The sequence below is a fragment of the Salvia hispanica genome, chromosome 1 (assembly GCF_029641045.1).
Source record: "Salvia hispanica isolate PSC_SH4W2 chromosome 1, Shi_PSC_v1, whole genome shotgun sequence".
Taxonomy (NCBI): Eukaryota; Viridiplantae; Streptophyta; class Magnoliopsida; order Lamiales; family Lamiaceae; genus Salvia; species Salvia hispanica.
Genome location: NC_142692.1, coordinates 42,012,612 through 42,030,803, shown reverse-complemented (window position 1 = coordinate 42,030,803; position 18,192 = coordinate 42,012,612). Strand labels below are relative to the sequence as shown.

The 18,192-nt window shown below is 35.4% G+C and overlaps 3 protein-coding genes and 1 long non-coding RNA gene across 4 annotated transcripts; 3 read left to right on the top strand and 1 right to left on the bottom strand.

Annotated features, from left to right (window-relative positions):
• The first annotated feature begins 2,377 nt into the window (after positions 1–2,377).
• On the top strand, positions 2,378–3,372 carry LOC125219481 (poly polymerase). The gene has a single exon (XM_048121460.2). The coding sequence runs from the start codon at positions 2,443–2,445 to the stop codon at positions 3,040–3,042; it is 600 nt and encodes a 199-aa protein (XP_047977417.1). The 5' UTR covers positions 2,378–2,442; the 3' UTR covers positions 3,043–3,372.
• A 6,006-nt stretch (positions 3,373–9,378) lies between these two features.
• Positions 9,379–13,777, top strand: LOC125217867 (Serine/Threonine-kinase, putative (Protein of unknown function, DUF547)). The gene is made up of 10 exons (XM_048119430.2): positions 9,379–9,827; positions 10,393–10,689; positions 10,816–11,034; positions 11,140–11,358; positions 11,464–11,855; positions 12,077–12,176; positions 12,472–12,525; positions 12,621–12,707; positions 12,944–13,072; positions 13,183–13,777. Exons 1-10 carry the CDS (start codon positions 9,720–9,722, stop codon positions 13,495–13,497), a joined length of 1,920 nt encoding a protein of 639 aa, XP_047975387.1. The 5' UTR covers positions 9,379–9,719; the 3' UTR covers positions 13,498–13,777.
• On the bottom strand, positions 12,244–13,495 carry LOC148933846 (uncharacterized). Its single transcript, XR_016134692.1, has 2 exons — positions 13,367–13,495; positions 12,244–13,284 (listed from the first exon to the last, which is right to left on the bottom strand). It is a non-coding gene; the product is annotated as an uncharacterized LOC148933846 (long non-coding RNA).
• Positions 13,778–14,285: 508 nt separating the features above from the next.
• Positions 14,286–17,624, top strand: LOC125218866 (AP-1 complex subunit sigma-2-like). Its single transcript, XM_048120645.2, has 8 exons — positions 14,286–14,423; positions 15,154–15,240; positions 15,486–15,577; positions 15,699–15,807; positions 15,897–15,932; positions 16,745–16,831; positions 16,912–16,993; positions 17,428–17,624. The coding sequence occupies exons 1-7, from the start codon at positions 14,421–14,423 to the stop codon at positions 16,981–16,983; spliced, it is 486 nt and encodes a 161-aa protein (XP_047976602.1). The 5' UTR covers positions 14,286–14,420; the 3' UTR covers positions 16,984–16,993; positions 17,428–17,624.
• The last annotated feature ends 568 nt before the right edge of the window (positions 17,625–18,192 follow it).

Here is an 18,192-nt window from a genome sequence, read left to right as displayed (position 1 = left end):
AGCCCGATAATATAATCATATATCGTATAATTAGAGGAGGTGGGATACAATTATACAAACACATTTATTTAGATACTACATGACAATTATTTTGTAAAGGAGTTTTGATTTTCGAAGCAAATAACATTCCATCGCAAATATCTAATGCGTGTTATCATACCTAGCAAGCAAGCTATTAATTACAATTATGATGGAAATTTATGATGGAAAGTAAGCCAGCTCTAATCAACAAACTTAATTAATAGGAGTAATTACTATAAAATGATTAATCTTACAACCCATTATCACATTAATATGATGATTATCCGCCAAATAAGTACAAATAAAACGTCACTATGAATAAACAATATACGTATATACAAAAATTTAATGTAGAAGATTTCTGTTTGGTCACTCAAGTGAATATGCTTCACACAAATGACAAATGTCAAGTTAAAATAATTATTATTAATATGCTCATATTAAATTGTAATCGATTCAGACGTGTAAATCCTTACAAAAACACGTTTAAAATCGATTGTAATAGATTAGGCAGATGCAATGAATTAGATGATATTTAGAACCAAAAAATTGGTGGAACTCTAGTATCTAAGTTTAAGATATTTAGAACCAAACAATTAGTGAACCTTTAATATCTACAGTACTCATATTTATCATAATTTTAGAAACGAACCGAACCTTGTTAAAAACATGTCTGAAAAGCTTCATACCTAAAAATAAAATTTGTTAGGAATGTGAAAAAAGTTATTCGATTAGCCTAGGGACAAAAATGTAACTCTCATAATCAAAGTAAAAGAATAACAAAATATAAAATAAAATTCACAATGGTAAAAACAACAAAACCAACTGTAAGTCGAATCAAATAAAACTCTCTTTATGTAAGACAAAATACACCACAACTAAATGCTCTTCTAGTGTGTAAAAGCACATTAAACTCACTAGGCCCTAATAAATTTGAAGGACTTTTGCAAATCGAGCAACAAATGCTCCAAAAATTGATTGGTAATGTGTGAACAATAATAGATGAGTGTAAAGAGACAGAGAATGCGTTAATAATGAGAAGCGTGCTTGCTCTTCTGAATTTCACGCTTATATATTTGTCTATGAGGGAACTTGAAAGATCTCGTCATACACCTCAATAAAATCAATATTTACGTCAAGCGGAAGACCAAAGGTCTTGGCAGACCCGCAGATGAAAGGGAAAAAAAAAATCATGAAACATTTTCATCAAAATTAAACAATTTGTTTTCATTTAGCTTTTTTTTATACTGTTTTTGGCATTATTGAGGGCGACACTTAAGCTATTTAGTGAGTTATTTTTTGTTTGTGATATTTTGATCATTTAATTTTCATTTATATTCAAAATTATAATAATAAGTTAAAGAGTTAAGGCCACAAATGGTCCCTAACATATGATTGTTTTACCAATTTGATCCCGAACATTATCTTTTTGATTATTTGGTCCCTCACAAATTAACTCTAACCCGAATTGGTCCAACTTGATGGAACCGTCAATAATAGACGGCGAAGCTCTACCAACCCCCTCGCCCGCCACCACGATCGCCTCCCCGTCTCCCCCTTCTACGACGCCGCCGCCCGCCTCCCCCTTCTACGACGCCTGCCGCCACGACCGCGCCAAAAGCACTCGTTTCTTTCTCTTAGATATGTAAGCAATTGGGTCGGCGAATTCAGTATCAGTGGGATAAAATTCAAGCTCCAAAGGCAACCTCTCCAACCATTTGGGTTTTTCAACATTCTTCATTTCAGTAACCTAAAGCTCATAACCCCCAATTTTGAAATCTTCCCACCACTTGCACTCCAACACCAAGTAATAAGCTACTGCTCTCGGTGTCGCAGGTGGTGCAGAGGGCGGCGGCGTCGGTGGGCGGCGCAGGTGGCGCGGTCGTGGCGGCGGGCGTCGTAGAAGGGGGAGGCAGGCGGCGGCGTCGTAGAAGGGGGAGACGGGGAGGCGATCGTGGCGGCGGGCGAGGGGGTTGACAGAGCTTCGCCGTCTATTATTGACGGTTCCGTCAAGTTGAGATCGGGTCAGAGTTAATTTATGAGAGACCAAATAATCAAAAAGATAATATTTGGGACCAAATTGGTAAAACAGCCATATATAGGGGACCATACGTGGCCTTAACTCTAAGATAAACGATTAAAGTGAAACAATAATTATTGGAAGAGAGACATATGAAAAAGAGTCGAAACATAACGGAAGTTTGTTAGAAGAATTGGGCACGCGGCGAGGAAGCAGCACATGCTTGAGACGGAAGGTTTGCTGACTCACCCCTTACATCACGTGCTTACCCCTTCACCACCCCCCCACCCCATCTCTATATTAACCCACCCCACCCAGCCTCATTTCCCCATTTTAGTTTTACACATTCACTCCTCTCTCTCTCTCAAATCTCAATTGATTTCACACTCACATAAACGAAAATGGGATGTTGCATATCGTCGGGCTCCGATCGCTCTCGCCATCAGAAACCGTGCGCGACAGTGATCTCCGTCGCCGGAGAGCTCCGGCGGTATCCTCTCCCAGTCACGGCGTCGCAGGTGATTACATTCGAGACGTCGTCGCCGGACTCCGTCTTCCTCTGCAACTCCGACCGCCTCTACTTCGACGACTACATACCGCGCCTCGACGCGGAGGAGCCGCTGGAGCCTGACCAGATCTACTTCGTGATGCCGGCGTCGAGGCTCCAGAGCCGCCTCGCCGCCTCCGACATGGCCGCGCTCGCCGTCAAGGCCAGCGCCGCGTTCAACGACTTCAATCCGCGGCGGAGCCGCAAGTCGAGGATCTCGCCTGTTCTGGTGGCGGAGGAGGATCCGCGGTCGATTCATCCGATCAAAATCGGCGGCGATTCGTCCGTTCACGCCAAACATCAGAGGAAGGCGGCGCCGTCACCGAGCGGCGTTTCGAGATCTGGCTCAGTGAGGAAGCTGCATAGATACACTTCGCGGCGAGCGAAATTGGCGGTTCGATCCTTCAGAATTAGGCTCAACACGATCAACGAAGGCTCAATCCTCCTTAATTAATTGATTGATTAAACTATTGATCGATTAATTTCTCCGCTGTAAATAATTTTGAGTCCTTTTTTTCTGAATCCGTCGATCCACATTTGGAATTTGGATATTCCATAGATAGGAGTTTTTATTAGTATGGAAATCGAATTGAGTTGAAGCTATAATTTGAAGAACAAAACAGAGGTTGAAAATGCATGTTCTAGCTGTCGATCGGCAGATTTGGAGACAAAATCATCATGTATTGATACGTTTGCAGATAAGATCATCTGTCATTGTGTATTACTACTATAATACCTTCGTGTTCACATCATATGCGAATAAATCTCTTCATATTTTTGTAAAGTAGTGTATAATTATTGAATGTTTCATGTTTATACATGAAATGATATTCTATACATGGTTTCATGCTAAAGCATTGAATAATATTCTATATGTGGGCGAATGTATATTTAATAGATTGGACCGAGCATAATTAATTTCGTCGCAAAATGTCAAATTCAAAAATTCAAATTGCATATGCAATTGTAGTAGTAATAAATAGATTAGTACTTAATAAATAGATTTGTTGGAGCAGTGGCGGACACAAGATTTTAAAGTGGGGGGTTCCAATTTCCTAGTAATAATTGTAAGCTATTTTTTTATGGCGGCATAGCCAAAAGTTGCGACACTACCATGATGCGAGGGAAATGAATAATGTGATAGATTTAATTAGATGATATAGAAACTAGATATATATATAAACTTTCATAAAAGTTTGGTTTTTCCCGTAAATTTTAAATGTTGCATAAAAAATCATGAACTTTACTCTCGTGTGCAAATTTCCCGAGTCGGGTTTTCCGGCTAAGTAGTGTGCTGACGTGTGTATTTAAGCTAACGTGGAAGATGTTGTGGCGGCTTAGTGTGCGATGACATGGAATAATTATTAATTTTTAATTCTCCTAACATAAAAAAACGCCCAAGTTGGCTAAATATCACGATTAATTTCAACTAAGATCTATACATTATTCATTCAATTTCTCTTTTATTTTCTCAATTTTTTTAGAAATTGTTTATAGGTTTTTCATCTTCTACATCTTCCTGCATGATCTGGTAAAGTTAGTCTCGTATATTTGAATAATTGACGAAATTGAGTTTAATTTGGGGGAAAATTGGGGTAGATCGTGACGGTGCTGCTGATGGCGACGTGTGCGGTGGCGACGGCCGTGGGGTACATGGGGAAATACGGCAACAGCCACGCCGGATGGGTGGCGATTTGCGGCTACTTCGGCGAGTTCTGCAGAAAGGCAATTGCTGCTTCGTCGATTTCGTATTTCGCTCTGGTTGTTTACCTCATTCTCACCGTCATCTCCGCAAACAAGTCGCGCCAAATCTTCGCTCCGTCGCCCTCCGTTCCTTCCTCTCGCTGGCTCCGCCCCCATCATCAGCATCCACCGCCGACCGCCCCAATTCATCTCCTCAGCGGCGGCGGCGGCGCTCCGTCGCCCTCCGTCCCTTCCTCTCACTGGCTCCGCCCCTATCATCACCATCCACCGCCGACCGCCCCAATTCATCTCCCCCTTCTAATTCACGTCCCCAATTCATCTCCGCCACCATCCTTCTCTCTCACTTTACCTCTGATTTTTTATGAAATCTGATTTCACACAAAGCATGATTAGGATGGATTATATTTTAAGAAATCTGTTATTTTTAGTAAATTTTTTTTTTTTGCAAAATACAAAACGACGTAGTTTTGTGTTCCGGCTGCCTAGTCACGCATCCGGCTGCCACATAAGATAAGCTTATGCCGGAAAACTACCGGGTCGGGTTGTTTGGGAAATTTGCACAACCCGGCAAAGTATGTGATTTTTCGTGCAACATTTAAAATTCACGGGAAATACCAAACTTTTGGCAAAGTTCATGATTTTAGAAGCAGTTTACCATATATTTAATAATAAATATGAATAAATTTTAAAATAAGTTAATTAATGAAGGAGTATATAGCATGAACATTTTTGGATATAAGTTATGGAAAAAAAACATCACAAAAAATAGCTAAAAATTTCAAAGTATCAATTATTTATAAATTCTGAAATAAGTTATCTTCATTATATAACATGAATATTTTTGTATATAATAGTTATAGAAGAAAAAAACATCACAATAAATAGCTAAAAAATTGAAAGTATCAATTATGTATAAATTCTGAAATAAGTTTTTAATGAAGTACTATTAAACAGGAACTTTTTGTGTACAGTTAACGAGTATAAAAAAATATCATAAAAAATAGTAAAAATACAAATAAAATGATTAAAGCCCAAATAATCTTGTTGGGAATTGAACACAGAGCCGGCAGTCGATAGACCAAGAAATTTACCACTTGTGCTGAGTGGCTATTTAATTCTTTTGAATATTCACGGTATAGTAAAGGTTAGAATTGTTGGGAACCATGAGACCCCCAACCGTCCATGTAGGTCCGTCTCTGTGTTGGAGCAATTAAAATTTCTTCAATTGGTGACCTTGATGCGTGATTAATGAATACTTAGCATGGGTGGTGGTGTCGTAGTGAGATGCATGGTTAGGTCGGAATTTGTGGTTTCAATCCCTGGAATTGGATCATGGCTTTTCGATACCAGAATTAGATCATGGGTTTTACTCAATTAGAGTTCGTATATGACTCTATTGGTCCGGTTCTTGTTCTTAAATTTTTTAAATCGCACATCTGTTAATAGCTTAATTATAAATTGAAAAAAAAATATATGAAAAATTTAAAAAATATAGTTGAAAGATAATACTACTACTAGAAAGGTTGACAAGATTACTAAAAACTGACGATTTTGAACCGGAACCACAATTTCATTCCTGTCAACGATTTGTTAAATTTACCATTCCTATTTACTAGAATTGAAATTGATAATTTTTTAATCACCGAGTATTCTCGATCACTGGAGTATACTTGACAACATTGCTAACGAGTATAGTTGTGTCGTCACTAGTGTTATTTAATTTCCATATTTGGAGATGTACGTTAAGTATAATATATTTTAACCTGAAAACATAGTTTGACATCCAAGTTTAGTTGAATAACTCACTTCATAAAGTAATTTTTAATCCCTTTGATAGATCCTAATAACTAAAATTCTTAGGGAGCAATTTTTAATCCCTTTGATAGATCCTAATAACTAAAATTCTTAGGGAGCAAACGGTCAAGATAGGATTGGGTACTCTTTTAATTTTGAAAATATTATTATGTGTTGTCATGATTGGTATCTCGACTTATATAACCATAGAAAAAATAGCAGCCGCAGTTAGAAAATACACTTTATATCTTTATATGGTTTGATTGCATAATCATGTTTTTGACCTATGTATACAAACTAAACTACAGTAAGTTTGAATTGAGTTTTTCAACTTCAGAAAATATTTGGAGATCCAATTACGTGGGTGATGACGTTTGTTATCCAAGTCAATTGTATGATATTCTCCATTCTCCAATTTATTTTAATTTGGTCATATAAAGTAGCATTATTGAAATTTGATACTACGTGCTAGGAATTTTCAGTTCGCGTTGTGCCATAATGATTGTAATAAAACATTTGAATATTGGTTTGAATCTGTAATTGATCGCAATAAGTACAGTATGTAGTTAGATAATCAAATTTATTATCAGAGAGAAAAAAGTATCAACAATTGGGAATTGAAGTTACAAAACGAGTGAGAATTAATATTATTGGGTAATAGCATTAATTGATATAATCGTTTTGCAAGAGGGCTACTTATTGTATGAATTCAAATTAACAATAGTTGATTCATTTTTCTCGATTATTTGTATAGCAATTAATCAATTTAATAGTACGGCAAGAGAATGAATAATGTTTTTTTCGTCAATATACAGTACAAGAGAATGTTTCATCGAAACGGTACTATATTTCAAAATTTATGTGAGCTGAGTATCACTATCCTTTAAAATACGTTTAATATTGTTCATTTTGATTTATATATATTTAATTTGATTCTAATATATTAAAATTTATTATTGTAAATTTTAATTGTACAAAATTCATAACAAATCAAAGCTTGATTTATTATTTTACTAATTTATTTAAAATTATATAGAAGACGAGCAAATCAAACTTTGATTTTTATGAATTTTATAAAATTAAAATATTCAATAATATTTTTTATTGTATCATGATCAAACTAAATACTATACAAATTAAAATGAACAATATTAAACGTGCATCGAATGAGAAGGTCATATAAGAAGCTCGAATAAAGTAGGTAGCATATCATCCTTCTATAATTACATATGCATGATATAATCTTCGCCATCTAAATTGCTGAATATAATTACATATGCATGATATAATATTTGCCATCTAAAATTTAATCCAATAAATCATTTTTTGTATGTTTATTGTACATTTAACCGATACTATGCATATAATTTGACAAAATATCTAATGGAAAATCTAGCCAAGCATACTACACTCATCTGTCCAATATAAAAAAATTTGTTATAATAATCCCCCACCATCTTTAACTAAAGAATTCAATTTTAATAACGTTCATTATAAAATATTCCATTTTTCCATCTCAGTGCATTTTCAATTAAAAATTCTATTTACTCTTTTACAAATTTCTAATAAATTTCTAATAAGTGGATTTCAATATCACTAAATCCTTACATTCACATTTTTATTATAAAATTAATAGTACTCCATATAAAAATAGATCTAATTTTATTGTCTTTTACATCTAATTTCCTTCCAATTTCTTTTGCATTTCTTTTATTTAATTGAAACCAAGTCCCTCGATAAGTCGATAATATATTACTATTTGATAGAGTTACTAAATTAGAAAGATAAAATAGTAGTATAAAACAATAAAATCACGTGACTTACTTCTTATCAATAATCAATCTTAGGTTGCATACAACTAGATTATATTTTTCCTATTTAGAATATTTAATGTTACGTTTTATTAAATCTCATGTACCACTCGTCATTGTCATGTGCATATCTTTCGACTATTAATTGCGCGTGCGTGTAATATTTTGGAAAATGTAATGTTCTTTTATATATTCTTACTAGTACTCCTACTTCATTTTAATAATCATACTATATCTGTAAAATGTTTGAAAGTATATTATATACTAATATCATTAAATTTGGTCAATCATACCCTAAAATGCAATTTTCGACACTCGAGTGATGGTTCATAGATTTAGCATGCAATTATTATGATTATTTTCAAATAGAAAAAGTACAAAAGAAAGTAAATTATCTACTCATTTTAGGATAAATAGCCAGCACAAAGTTTGTTCAATCTCGCAGTTCTTGAAAACGATTGATAATATTATAATTTTAATATTTTTTCTTAGTTGTCACACGTTAAAAAATTTGCTATCTTTTCAATTTAACGTAGCATGTATACGTGTAAAAATTAAATACTTGATTGACTATATATTAAAGGATGTCATTTATTTAGTCGAAAGTTTGTCCGCGTAGTATTTTCCCTCTATCACATCATTCAAAAGCCTATGTACAAGATTATAGAACAATTGGAGATATGTCAAAGTTATGATATAATCGGCCATTTTATACTCCATATGTAATTACATGCCTCATATTTTCTTTTCAGACCCGTCTTCAAATACATGTCTCATTTACTTTATACTAATTATAGTAAATGAATTTTACTTTTCACTATTTAATTTTATTCGCACTTTATTATACAATTAGCACCACTGGCGGACCTACACACAATGGGGGAAGGGCTTTAGCCCCTAATGAATTTATTTTTTAATTTTTTTCTACTATAAAGTTCTAAAATTTATTCATATTCTATACACATTATTATATAAAAGCCCCTATTAATAATCTAAATTACCTACAAATTTATTTTAACGTAAAATTTGAGAATTTAGCCCCCGTCCCCGTTCATTTTTGCGTCCGCCAATGATTAGCACCGCTATCCACCCCAATAAAGTCATATTCATTTCCAGATCAATAAAGATAGTCGAGTTATTTATTTTTTTTATAAAAAAATTCATTCTTTTTACTTATTCCATCTTTGTCTTCCATAACTTTATTCCAATTTTTGGCAAGAAAAATTTATTCTCTTTTTAATTTTATTACTACTTTTTATTCCGTACGCCCACTTTATTCCTTCTTTCCATTGCATACTTTATACTATAATTTAGAATTCAATCTCTAAACACCAATTTGTTAAATATAAAAAACGGTTTTAGTAATTTGTAAATATTAAATAAAAAGATTTGAGTAATTTGTAGGAGTATTTTTGAAATATATTCTCATTTGCCGCAAAATACAGAAATAAGTGAGCATTCACCGACAGTGCAGCTGAAGACGATGATCACAACACTCCTTCTCCCACCATAATTACCATTTTACCGTTTCTCCATTCAATTTCCTTCTTCAATGGCGTCGACCTACTGAATCCCCCCCAAATTTATTATGTCCTCCCACCCACCCTATCTCGCTTGCTGTGGGGCATTCTCCATTTAATCGCTTCGGCCCCTCTCCACCTCTGCTCGCATATGCTGATTGTTGTCGTGGCGCCAACCCTTGGGATATTTTTTACATGATTTTATTCCTCCAATTCCTTCTCCTGCCCCACCTCGCGATTCTTCCTCTGCCACTGTCGGTGCTGCCTCGTTGATTTATTCTGATTTTTGGTCGCGAACTCAAATGGACTGCTTCTCCTCTCCTCCTCCTCCGCCGCTGCTCGCTGCTGCATCGCCTCTTTGCAGCCCGCTCAACATGTCGTCGTCCACGCCTTCCCACCATATGAATCGCGTGAGTTGATTTTGCTGTTGTGGTTTTTGTGTTTTAGTAATGTTTGTACCTACATTGCTGCATTAATTGTGGATAATGCCGATTTAATTGTGTGTGTGTGGAATGGTTAAAGGGAGAATGTGATTTATGGTGATGAGCTGATGATGATGAAGGCAATGCCGTTATGTTACATAGATTTAACATTCATTTGCTGTGGATTTCACATGTTTTGGTTGTTTTGCTGAAAGGGATGTATGAGGTCTTGTTATTCCAGTTGTTTAACAAAAATGCCCAATTTCATTTTGTTATGCCGAATCTCGATTCCGTTGGAATACTTGGAGCAAGCGTTAAACATGTTTGTTTGTGCAAGTAAGAGACCTCTGAAGCAATGTGACTTCACATTCACCTTGATAGACGACTATATGAAATAATAGCAAGTGAAAACACAGAATTAGCAGTATTGCATTTTGTGATTCAGTGATTCTACTATTGGAGCATTTTGCTATTATGAACTTAGTTGCTTCGTGATTCCTTTTTTTTTTATGTATGGTGGAGTAATTCGATTATTTGGCTCTGTTTGCTGCAGACTTCATCAGATTTGGTGAAAGAAATCACTACACTCGATGTTGAAATAGTGCGTTTGGAACAGTATCTTCTTTCTCTCTATCGTACATCATTCCAGAAAACTAGACTAAGTAATCCAGGAGACCAACAAATGACTGGAATACAGCCAAGTGTTACATCTGATCAATCATCCCAGAGAATAAAGTCAGAAATGTCCAAAGACTGTTATGAACATCAAGGATATTTATCCCCCACTAGTGCCTTAACTGGACCAAATGATATGGTTCCATTTACTACTCCAAAGTCATCATCTGAAAGGGTGATATACCTACACCTATTACCTTGTTTCACACGAGTACAGTTGGCTTTCTACACACTCACATATATTTGCTTTCACATAGTAATTCATCTAATATTTGGACTGAATATGGTTGGTGCATTGCAGGAAAGGAAGAGTGTTTATCGTACATCTCTCCAGAAAACTATCCCAAGTAATCCGGGAGACCAACAAATGACCGGAATACAGCCACGTGTTTCATCTGATCAATCATCACAGAGAACGAAAGATTATTATGAACATCAAGGATATTTATCCCCCACTAGTGCCTTAACTGGACCAAATGATATGGTTCCGTTTACTACTCCAAAGTCATCATCTGAAAGGGTGATATACCTATTACCTTGTTTCACATTGAGTACAGTTGGATTTTTACGCACTCACATATTAATTCATCTTATATTTGGACTGAATATGGTTGGTGCATTGCAGGAAAGGAAGAGTGTTTATCGTACATCTCTCCAGAAAACTATCCCAAGTAATCCGGGAGACCAACAAATGACTGGAATACAGCCACGTGTTTCATCTGATCAATCAGCACAGAGAACGAAAGATTATTATGAAAATCAAGGAGATTTATCCCCCACTAGTGCCTTAACTGGACCAAATGATATGGCTCCGTTTACTACTCCAAAGTCATCATCTGAAAGGGTGATATACCTATTACCTTGTTTCACATTGAATACAGTTGGTTTTTTACGCACTCACATAGTAATTCATCTTATATTTGGACTGAATATGGTTGGTGCATTGCAGGAAAGGAAGAGTGTTGTTTATTTTAGACGACGTTGTCTTGCAGAGCATCTTGGTAATTTTTGCATTGATGATTCCTGCATTTTCCCGGATAAGCTATCTGAAGGTATCCTAAGGTGTATATCTGCCATTTACTGCAAACTGGGCAGCTCCACACGAAGTCATAAAGGGTATTCAGTTTCTTCAAATTCATCGTTCTGGTCCTCAAGCACTTTTTCTCCCAGAAACTTATCTGGCAATTGGAGTCCTCAGTGTAATGATGAAGTTTCTGAGAGTTACACTATTGAAGGTCTGAAACAAGATAATGGACCTTATGCTGCAATGGTTGAAGTCCTGAAGATATGCTTAGATGGCGAGAGTTACAGTCACGCTGCCATAATGCTTCAGAAGTTTAGGTTTGTATTTACAAATGTGCCCTATTTAAACTCCATTTATGAAAAACTAATGGAATTGGATCATATATCTACCTTAAACATAAAAAAGCTAGGTGATAGGAAATATATTTAATTATGTTCCATATGGGCCCTTAAGTTGAGAGTGAATAGTTATCTCTCCTTGGTATAACTAAGCATGATGATGCTTTTGCAGTGTGATCATTTGCTTTTACTTTTTGCAGGTCTCTAGTCAAAAGTCTTGAGAATCTTGACCCGAGGAAGATGAGGCGCGAACAGAAGCTTGCCTTTTGGATTAATATTCACAATGCATTGACGATGCATGTATGTCTTTCGCCCTTCTCTAACATTATATTCTGATAAAGACCATACCACTTTAAATAAACATAAATAAATGCGTGAGTGGCCTGAACCTGATCTGATGCAAATCATTACATATAACAAGATAATATTGCTACCCCTTTTATAGTTCTCTCGTACAAACAAAAAAATGTATCAGAATGCAAGCTGAATTCTGTCTGAGATGCATAATCTGTAAACTGAATATTCACTGGCTATATGCATCAAGTTGCAAACTGGAATGATGCATTCCTTCATTTATTATCAACTTTGTTTGCAGGCTCATTTAGCATATGAAACTCAAACCTATACAAAAAGCACTGCCATCACAAAGGTAATAATGGCTGATAAGAGAATTTTTATGCGCTCAGTCTTTCATTAGGTTCTTGTCTACATATCTGACATTTCCATTTGCAAACTCCCTTTCAGGCTGTGTATAATGTGGGTGGGCATAGCATTAATGCTTACGACATACAAAGCTCCATTTTGGGAATAAAATCTCACTATTCTGCTCCGGTAAATGACTTTCTTGAGCTGGGCATATTGTAATGTAAAAACGAGTACTTTACACGTGAATGCAATCCGGTCGACTTTGGTTATATCCTGACTAATTAGACATCAAAACAACTTATTGAGATAATAATAGTCTTTTCCTGATTGCTGATTATCTGACACAAAACTGAAATCTTCCCCACTCCATAGCTTTCTTGATTTAGCAACTTGTTGACTTAATATGGCATGCACGAATGCAGTGGCTTCAGACACTTCTCTCTCCGGGGAGGAAATTCAAAAATGGGATCTCAAGACATGTCTATGCTATTGACTATCCTGAACCTCTGGTTCATTTCGCACTTAGCTCAGGAGCACGCTCTGACCCTGCGGTAAGCCATTTGTTAGATGTTTCTCTGACTTGCTTGATTGATCTTCTTCTTTCTGGTCCACAGCTGAAAATGGTGTATTCTTCGTTCCTTTTTTTTTTCTCAAATTGCAGATTCGCATTTACAATGCAAAGAGTATATTTGAGGATCTGAATATTGCCAAAGAAGAGTTCATACAAGCTACAGCGTATGTCCATAAGCAGAAAAGGCTGTACCTGCCAAAAATCTTGCACTATTATGCCAAGGATATGTCACTTGGCATGTCTGCACTTCTGAAAGTTGTTAGTGACTGCCTACCTGAATATCAGCAGAAGGTGATCGACAGATTCGCAAAGAGTCGACCTGAAAAGTGCGTATGTTGGCTAGAGGAAAACTCGTCTTTTCGGTATTTGATCCATAAGGAAGTAACTGAAATGGCATGGGGATGACTTCATCAGTTTTTAAAGATTATTATGATGTCTTGGTTTGCATTTTTGGAGGTTTTCTGTACAGTGAGATTGTCAAAGTGTGACTGAGATTTTATTGGCTTTTTTATAGAGAGAAAATATCTGCTCTGCTTGAGAGGTTGTGGAGTATAAACTAGTCCTTTTCTTTCAGTTATACTCCATATGGTTTGTGGAATTGTATGACCTCAACTTTATTTGCGTTAGTTCCATCAGCATGTAGTTGATTGATTATATATGACATCATCAAATTATTACTGTACTAGTTTATTGGTATTATACTACATTTTATTAGTAGTGTTATTTTATAAATGTACACATATCATTATTTGCAACTTATAAAATCAATATTTTATTTATTTTTTGCATTTATGATAAAAAACTAGTATATGTTAAAATTTTTAAATAAGAATAATTATTATTTAGGACAAAAATTGTATATTATGTTCTCTATGTGAGTTACATATTAATTTCTATATGAATTAACATTCATTTGTAATATAGATATTTAGTTATTATAGATACTGTAAAATTAACAACATAAATATATTAGTTTTTAAAAAAAATAAAAAAATAGAGGCCGATTGGCTCGACGAGTGTCATGAAACCTGAAGATTATAATCCGGAAAATTATAACTCGAATGATTTGTAAATTTTCGGAGTGAAGTTAAATCTTATTCGTATTTTATTTAATCATTTACTAAAATAAATAATTAAATATTAAAGATCGGGCCAGAACTATATTTCCGATAAAGGTGAAGGACTAACTTTTAATTTTCTTTCGACCAATAAATTCCGAATAAGAACATAGAGAAATGAAATCTGAAAAAAGTAGACGGTTGTGAAGTTGTGAACAGCTGAGATCAGACCTCCGATTGCAACTCCGACGACTTGCCGCCACCCCCGCCATGGTATCCTTCCCCATTCCTACCTATTTCTGACTCTGCACTTTCTCTAAGCGCGATTTCACATTTTTTATTCTCATACGTGTATTTGTGTACGAAATAATTGGTGATTTCTGTCTTTCCACCTTCGTGATCTGATTAGTTGATTACATCTCCTCTCAATTTCTCTAATATTATGAATTAATCGGGATTTATGAGTTCCAATGCGTACATGTTAGCTGTGTTGGCTTGTTTGTTAGCTTCATTTCTGCATCGCTCTATTTATTGATGCCGCTGGGGTTAATAGACTCGGCTATTGTTAAATTGACATGAATTCGAAAACAAGGCACTTCCAGTTTTCATAAGCTAGTGAATGAAAAAACAAACGAATGAATTTTTGCTCTTACTATTTTACAAGCTGTCAACAGGATACCATTCCAACTATAGAATTGATCAACTAGGATTTATGTAGGTAGAATACGAGATCAATCAGTATCCGTGTTGTGTGCAACTGTGCATTGTAACAAGGCACCTGTGTAGGTCATTTAAGCTGTGTCTTTTCCAGTCCTTAGATGGATGCTATGCCATTTTCTATGTAACTAAATTACTAGCTTGACCATGTTTTGTGTACCTAGTCCATATGTTGATAGAAACTCAATTTCTCCTATTGCTTTCTTGTTTATGAGCTATGCCGTCGATAAGTGATGTACTGCTTTTGTACTGTTGATGAGCAACTAAAGCTTCTCCATCATTTCAGATTCACTTTGTTCTTCTGATTAGCAGACAAGGAAAAGTAAGGTTGACAAAATGGTACTCACCATATTCTCAAAAGGAAAGGACAAAGGTATATGTCATTACTATTGATGTATGCGTAAGAAAAAGTGCATTCTCATCTCATTGTTAACCCTTTTCTTGCTTAGAGTTAGTTCCGTCTTCCTTTGACTTATAATATGATGGTGAAAATTGAAAACATAGAATTGATACAAGAGTTTATTTCTCAAACTTAATTTGCTTGTTATTCGTTCAAGCTATGTTGATAATTCTCAACTCTTTTCAAAATTAACTGACGAGGAGTTCTACCTGGTAAAGGTTATCCGGGAGCTTAGCGGTATGATTCTCACTAGAGCCCCTAAGCTTTGTAACTTTGTTGAATGGAGGGGATACAAAGTTGTTTACAAAAGGTAGTATAAATTTTGTATTCTCTCTAAACCTGTCCCACATTTTTTAATATAACTTGTGTTGCCCCCGTACTTGTATAATGTGCACGGCTAATTCTTCTGCAATGAACTGATTATCTTGCAGGTATGCTAGCCTTTATTTCTGTATGTGCATTGACCAGGATGATAATGAATTGGAGGTCCTTGAAATTATCCATCATTTTGTTGAGATACTAGATCGCTACTTTGGAAGTGTAAGGCTCAAACTGAAGCAACCATCTCCTTTAAGATTTTAGTTACCTTTTGATATGAGGTTCAACATGTTATTTTGCTGTCTTTTTAGGTCTGTGAGCTGGACTTGATCTTTAATTTCCATAAGGTATGTTGATAGTTGCCTCAATTGTTTTTGAAATGTTTGGGGAATTTTCATCTGTCCAAAATATGTTTAGAGTGAACTGTGAGACATCTATCTCTGTTATTAGTTGTACCCTGGAAGGTACTAACTGATGGCATTGTCTCCTCACTCTTGTCTCTCTTTGTTGTCCTATTCTCGTTTTTGTCTTGATAGTTCACAGTTCACATTAATAGTTTTTGTTTTGAAAAGTTCAATGGCTATTGTGGCTTCCATGACTAGAAGTGTGAAAAAGTAGTGCGTTCAATCCTTCTATGTATGTGTTCTTACAGAATAAGACCTAGCTTTTGCGTTTTGCCTTGCCTAAGGCCATAAGCGCTTCTTTGACAGTTGCCCAGGGCACAGGTTTTGGTCTGATTCCACACACTTCCTGTACTTTTTGAGATTTATAGATATTAGCTAATAAAGAGATTTAATCATATATCTGCATTGGATCAAATAAAGCCCAACTGCCAAATAAGTCAGGGAATCAACTTGCACATAAAGTACAATTATAATATAAGTATATAACCCTCATCACATGGTGAGAAAACTGCTCCCGTGCTTTCAGTGGGACTCAAGCCCCTATATTTAATTGCTTGTTCATTTCTAATTATAAATATTGACCCATAGAAGTCGTGTATCCGAATAACTGCTATTTTTATTTCATGATGTTATAGTTTTGTTTCATTCTATTTGGTTTATTTTCTTTTCTTTATGGTGTAATATACAGCGTATAGTGCAGACGCTCTGTGGTCACCATACCTCATTGTAACGTTCTAGGTTTACTGTAATGGCAGGCTTATTATATATTAGATGAAATCCTGATTGCTGGTGAACTTCAAGAGTCGAGTAAGAAGACAGTGGCACGCCTAATAGCTACACAAGTATGTAAACTTGAAATCTTATGAAAGATTTCCATTCTAAACTCTGTAGCCTACCAAGTAACAACCAATTGTTTTTACAGGATTCTCTGGTGGAGGCAGCCAAGGAGCAAGCTAGCTCCATAAGCAATATGATTGCTCAAGCAACAAAATGAGGATGTACTGGTATATAAATAGTTAGTACTATTAGGTGGCGTTCGGTTGTCATGACTAATTATCATGAGACTATCCATCTAGGATTAAGTTGTGGGATTATTTTAGTTGGAGGGGGGAGGTTATGACTAATAATCATGAGACTATCCATCTAGGATTAAGTTGTGAGGGTCAATCTTATGAACCAAACATGATACATATTTAATCATGAGATTTAGTCTTGTCAACCGAACACCCCCTTATTATACTTTAAGTCTATGTGTTTAGATTTTTTCGAGGGTGATCGAAAGTTGATTGTTCTGTTGGATATTTATAGTGACTATCCAGAGAAGTTTGCTATCCATAACTTGTCATAGCTGCACCGCTTTATCCATACCGACACCTTATGGTGTTTCATCATATATTGCCTCTAATACATACTCGCATCGTGTTGTTGTTCATGGTAGGAGCTAGACTTGTCTGAAGATGCCGGGATTTCAAAATTGATGGTGCAATGTATTCCAACTTCTGTGTAGTGTTTTGCAGGTGCGTATTAAAAAATTAGATTTGGATGTCTTTGGCGACCGATTTGTATCAACTTGCTTGGCCATGTTATGGATAGCCATTTACAATTTTACATTATATGACAATGATATTGTTATCATTTGTTTTGTTTTGTTTTGTTTTGTATTGTTTGTGTTGTCATCCATTAAGTTTCATGTACCATTGAACATTGATACCATGCTATCGAGATGGTAGTAAGACCGAGTGTTGAGATAAATTCATTTTTTCACTACCCCTTTTCCAATGTAAGAGACTCATACTGCCTCCGTCCCGATTAAGAGTCACACTTTTTCATTTTGGTCCGTCCCCAATTAAGAGTCACACTTCATTTTTACCATAAATAGTAAGTAGGTCCCATATTCTACTAACTCAATTCACTCACATTTTATTATAAAACCAATATAAAAAAAATGGGTCTCACATTCTCTTAATTTTTTCAACCAATTTTTTTTTACATTTCTTAAAACTCGTGTCCAGTCAAAGTGTGAGTCTTAATCGGGGACGAAGGGAGTAATTCTTATTGGGACGTGTCAAGATAACAGTAATTTTTTTAGCATAAAACAACTTTTTTAATCATTCATATTTATCTCTCTCGTACCTAAAAGGCTAAAAAACTAAAGCTTTAGATTGAAATGGGAGGGATGAGTATTATTTTAAGAAAAAAGTTG

Excerpts from the sequence above, each read along its gene's own strand:
- LOC125219481 (XM_048121460.2), top strand. The coding sequence starts at position 2,443 with ATGGGATGTTGCATATCGTCGGGCTCCGATCGCTCTCGCCATCAGAAA.
- LOC125217867 (XM_048119430.2), top strand. The coding sequence starts at position 9,720 with ATGGACTGCTTCTCCTCTCCTCCTCCTCCGCCGCTGCTCGCTGCTGCA. Across the intron at positions 11,856-12,076 it reads ATAATGCTTCAGAAGTTTAG|GTCTCTAGTCAAAAGTCTTG; the intron begins GTTTGTATTTAC and ends TACTTTTTGCAG. Across the intron at positions 13,073-13,182 it reads GAGCACGCTCTGACCCTGCG|ATTCGCATTTACAATGCAAA; the intron begins GTAAGCCATTTG and ends CTCAAATTGCAG.
- LOC125218866 (XM_048120645.2), top strand. Across the intron at positions 15,241-15,485 it reads CTCAAAAGGAAAGGACAAAG|GTTATCCGGGAGCTTAGCGG; the intron begins GTATATGTCATT and ends TACCTGGTAAAG. Across the intron at positions 16,832-16,911 it reads CACGCCTAATAGCTACACAA|GATTCTCTGGTGGAGGCAGC; the intron begins GTATGTAAACTT and ends TTGTTTTTACAG.